Source organism: Argentina silus (assembly GCF_951799395.1).
Source record: "Argentina silus genome assembly, chromosome: 13".
Classification (NCBI taxonomy): domain Eukaryota; kingdom Metazoa; phylum Chordata; class Actinopteri; order Argentiniformes; family Argentinidae; genus Argentina; species Argentina silus.
The window spans coordinates 8,805,865-8,810,864 of NC_139667.1; the positions used below are offsets into that span (position 1 = coordinate 8,805,865).

At 47.0% G+C, this 5,000-nt stretch overlaps 2 protein-coding genes across 2 annotated transcripts in view; both read right to left on the reverse strand.

Annotated features, from left to right (window-relative positions):
• Positions 1 to 536: 536 nt before the first annotated feature.
• Positions 537 to 1,801, reverse strand: LOC310814220 (transmembrane protein 212-like; the record flags this gene model as incomplete). The annotated part of the gene is made up of 4 exons (XM_083683519.1): positions 537 to 872; positions 989 to 991; positions 1,374 to 1,433; positions 1,646 to 1,801. 4 exons carry the CDS (start codon positions 1,799 to 1,801, stop codon positions 537 to 539), a joined length of 555 nt encoding a protein of 184 aa, XP_083539645.1.
• A 1,951-nt stretch (positions 1,802 to 3,752) lies between these two features.
• LOC310813798 (serine/threonine-protein phosphatase 2A regulatory subunit B'' subunit alpha-like) overlaps positions 3,753 to 5,000 on the reverse strand; it is a gene marked incomplete at its 5' end in the record, with an annotated part of 9,390 nt that continues 8,142 nt past the window's right edge. The window contains one exon of the mRNA XM_083682919.1: positions 3,753 to 5,000. This exon is cut by the window's right edge and continues 414 nt beyond it.

Below are 5,000 nucleotides of genomic sequence, written 5' to 3' on the forward strand. Positions count from 1 at the left end.
ACAATGTAATCCAAGACCCGGGTTAGGGGGTAATCTCTGAGTCACAGTGGTGTTCTGAGCCTGGCTTGTCTGTGTGTGTGTGTGTGTGTGTGTGTGTGTGTGTGTGTGTGTGTGTGTGTGTGTGTTGTGTGTGTGTGTGTGTGTGTGTGTGTGTGTGTGTGTGTCTCTGCGCGTGTGTGCATGCATGTGCGTTTGTCTGAGCCCTCTGAGTCTGTCATGTGTTCCATCTGGGGGAGAGAACGGAATCCGATTATGACATCACTTTGAAATGACATCACTCCGGAGTGGGTGTCAACGGAGTGGAATGTGTGTGATTCAAGGTAGGAGGGACATGAAAGCAAGGCTGTGATCTGGTTGGCTAACGACCTCGTCTGGGCATCTGTGGAATAAACAGAATGTGATTGTAACCACCAACTTTTGCCTCGAAGAAGAACAAATTATTCATGTATTAGCTCATCGCCTTGAACTAATGCCAATGACATCAGTCCACTCGACCATGGCCGTGTGTGTGTGTGTGTGTGTGTGTGTGCATAATCTCATGCTCTCACATTCACATGTCCTGAGTGCAGCAGTCGTGTGGTGAGGATGATGATGATACTGAGTGACATGATGAAGATGATGGTGCTGGTGAGGAGGTCGATGGCATGCAGGGCCAGGTGGTACCACTCTGCTCCAGGGGGGTCCAGACACAGCCCCGGTCCGGCTCGGTAAGGGTATGGGTACCAGACCACGTGGGAGAGGTAGCCGGTACCGACCGCCCCGGAGTAAGAGTAGTAACACAGCGGTCCCATTAATATAGCTACCATGGCGACGGCGAACATCAGAGGAGATGTCAGAGAGCACAAGATGGAGAAGGTGTAGGCCACCTCCCACTGAGAGAGAAGACACACGCACACACACACACACACACACACCAACACATCCATACACAACACGTGCACGCACGCACGCACGCACGCACGCACACATAAAATCAGAGTGCAGTTACCAGCTTTGGCCACAGAAGGGCAACACATGAGAAGACACTAGGACAAGGCCCTTGTTATGAAGGCTGAGTTATACAAGGATTTACATAAGCATTATGCAGGTCCTTGGACAGTGGTATGTGTGGTATGGTACGCCTGCGTTCCAAGGTGAGTTAAACACCATCACCCTTCAGTTAGAAACAGTTTGTTTAGTTTGTACTAGGGAATTTCAATACAATGATTCGCGCGCACACACACACACACGGTGTGGGTAGTGCCAACACTTTTTTGGAGCCAACCACTGCACAAGACAAGTTCCCTCACAGGAAAGATAGAATTATTTTATTGTATTGTAATAATGGGCTGTGAAAGTCATTCCAGATCAATCGATTTGTCTTTCATACTCACCAGGGACTTCCTGTTTTGGTCTCTATTTGCCACTAAAACACTCACTCCAGCTACTGTGGCCTGGGACCCAAACGCACAAACACACGCACACATTTTAATCACTTCATTACAATCTACAGAATTCTCTCCAGTCAGGATTTCACGGCTCAATGAAGCAAGATTACACTGTAGGTGTTTCAGGTACCAAACAATTCCCACCGTGAAGCTCTCTGCAGCGTGCGCATGTGCTTTCATGTGTGTGTGTGTGTGTGTGTGAGATTTCCAGTACGTACCAGTACTCCGGTCCAGAGTGGGGCAGCTATCCAGGTGTCCCAGCTGATGAACCAGGGGGAGTAGGAACCGGCAGGAAAGAAGGCCAGAACCCCACAGAGCACGCTCAGTAACCCCACCGCCAGCAGGGCGCCCCCTAGTGACGTCCAACATGCCATTACACCACAGAGACGAGCAGGAGGCCCTCAGACATTAAAACACCTATCCAAGTCAGACAGAGACCGGACCTGAGATGCAATGTAGATCTTTGTGTGAAGAAAGCAGAAGTACTGCAGAGGTACGTGTGTATGCAAGTGAGTTTGTAAGAGATAGAGAGAGAGACTGTCGACATGTGAGAGAGAGAAACAAAGTATGTGTCTGTCTGCCTGTGACAGAGGAGGGTTGGGTCGCCACGACAGGGAACCTGGGCAACTGGTGGCAAAACGGCACAATCTCTATGTACACAGAGAATGGATAATGAGATGTGATTGATGACTGTGTCTTGTGTCTTTTGTGTGCGTTTTGTGTGTGTGTGTGTGCGCTTACGTCTGCTTGTTTGTGTGTGTTTCTGTGTGTGTGTGTGTGTGTGTGTGCGTGTGTGCATGTCATACACATACAGGACACATCAGACATCAAGGATTCTGTCCACCCAGTAAGAATGAACGACCGTAAAACGTCTTTATTTCAACTCAGAGTTTCAAAAGAAAACAAAAAAGTAAATAAAGAGAGAGAGAAAGAACGAAAGAACGAAAGAAGGAAGGAAAGAAAGAAAGAAAAAAAAGAAATTAAGAAAGAAAGAAAAGAAAAGAGTGAAAACCATGCGAACACAAGACCCATCAGGTCTGAACAGGTCAGGATGGGGGCGGGGAGCCTAACTACTCAAGTCTCCTCAGTCCGGAAAGGAGAAAGTACATGAGATGAGAGAAACTCAAAATAAAAGTCCTCTAAAAGCGACAGAAATGAGAGACTAAAAGTCCTCTAGGAGGCAGTGATTGCCTTTTGCTTAGAGGCAGCTCCCATATCATGGCTTCTCTCCCTGCCCCGGTGCTGAGCAACAGGACGCTTTGCATAGAACCGGAGAGACATCGACGTGAAAAGTCACCGTATTTGAAAAACAGTCATCTCACATAAGGAAACATTGTGTTTGTGGTTCTCCTTTAGAATCCGTCTCAGTGGAGTCATCCATGTGTGGGTGTGTCCTTATCCTAATCTCAGAATATCAGGTGATTGTCAGGGGGGGGCCTTTGATGACAGTCCTCCAGAGAGCTCCACTATACTCGGCAGACAAAATGACATCATCACTGTGCGCCTGACACGCACGCACACACACGCACGCACATCATAATTTAATCTCCAAACACGCCACACAGTGGCACAGCAATACAAACCATCAAATACATCAAAATAGAGTCATTACATTTACAATGGCTATATAGAGCTAAATACACAGGCACATGTACAATGGCTATAAAACAGGGATGGGCCACTCTTGGTCCTCCAGGGCCACCGTATCTACTGGTTTTCACTCTTACTCAGAGACTGATTTAGACCTGGCAGGCCAGGTGTGTGTGTGTGTGTGTGTGTGTGTGTGTGTGTGTGTGTGTGTGTGTGTGTGTGTGTGTGTGTGTGTGTGATCAGGGACAATAATTGATCAGGTAAGTGCCAGAGGGAGAAGAGAAAGCCAGCAGGGCAGCGCCTCCAGAGGACGGGAGTTGTATCTCCCTGTGTTTGAGTAAAACACACACATGAAGACTAGGAACACTGTCCCCATGGTAGCAACGTCATAGAAACAGATTCAGTCTGAACACACACTCCTAAACACACACTGCTATCAGAGAATTACAGGCAAACACACACTCCTCCCATGTTACAGTGTACACACACTTCTGCCCCCATGGATTCAGTACAGTAAATGCAGATCAAAGGTGTGTGTGTCTGTGTATGTGTGACTGTGTGCACACCTGCATGCGTGTGTGTATGTGTGTGTGTGTGTGTGTGTGTGTGTGTGTGTGGCGGATAGGAGACGGAGCGTAGAGTGGGAATTTAACAGATTTCTGTTAAAGATGCTCCTGGAATCTGATGGGGGGGGGGGGGGGGGGACATGGCACGTAATGTATGTCCCCCCCCCCCACCCCCCCGGTTAAAGAAGGTGAAAGACTCAATAGTTGAACATATTCCTACGTCTCTGGCCATGTCCCCTAACAGACAGGATGATTTTGAAAACAAAACTCTTTAGTTCTCACTTAGACCTAGCACACACAGCCCAGAGTGGTCTCAGTTCTACTGCTTCACTAGTTCTAAACTCACTTCTATTAAGTGTTTTTACACCAAAACTAATGAATCACCAATGATAGATAATAGTATACTTATAGAATAACACTGCACATGGGGGGGGGGGGGAGGGGGGGGATGGAGATATGAAACCGTACATGCAGTTTCTAAATAGCTCTACCTTCCGTGTGATAAGAAACGTTAGAATACCGTTATCTAATAAAACGTTAGTATAGCGTATGGAAATGTTGTGTTAAAAACTCTACCAGAGAGTTTGATATTATATGTCAGTCTATGTACACTCCAGGGGAGGCCAGTGGAGGACGGGGCTCATTGTACTGCATGGAGCGGAATGAGTGTGTTTGATACCATTCAAGTCTGTCCCCTGCATTACAATGAGCCCATCCTCTGATTTCTACCTCCACCAGCCTCTCACTGGCTGTGAGAGAATTTCGTAATGTATGGACGGAAACATCCCGGTCTTCGGTGGAAAATTCCCATTGATTCTATAATGGATGATGTCACAAAGGGCCTTCTGAAGTTAGAGAACACTGAGAATGCGGTTCTAAATATAGAACACACAGGGACAGTTGTTCTTAGAATGCTCTCAAAGGTTAATCCAGCCAGTGTTCTACTAACTACACTACACTGCCCTTTCTGTCATTCATGCAGACAGAGGCAACGTGCAGTACCATGAGGTGGCCACAGGGTGGTGCTGCAACAGCCAGTCAGGCTTGCCTCATGATCGTACTCAGTCACCTTGTTGGAGGTGGAAATTTGACATCATTACGAAACGAAAGGAACAGAATAACATACTGACATGCAGCAGTGTCAGACTCCACAAAAATGGCAGTGTCTGTCTGTCTGTCTGTCTGTCTGTCTGTCAATTAGCCATACTTTTGAAAACGGACGGTTGATTGTCTAGAAGCTGATTGTCAGTGAAAAAAATCTCAATATGGCAACTTAGTCTTTGACATGTTACAGTAAAATAGGACTTGTCTCTCTTGTTGTCCCTCTCTCTCTCATTTGCTCTCCATCTCTCTTTCTTTATGTGTTGGTTTGTGCTTTTAGGGGTGGGGTGTAGAGAGCAGTGAAGAACAGGGAGAG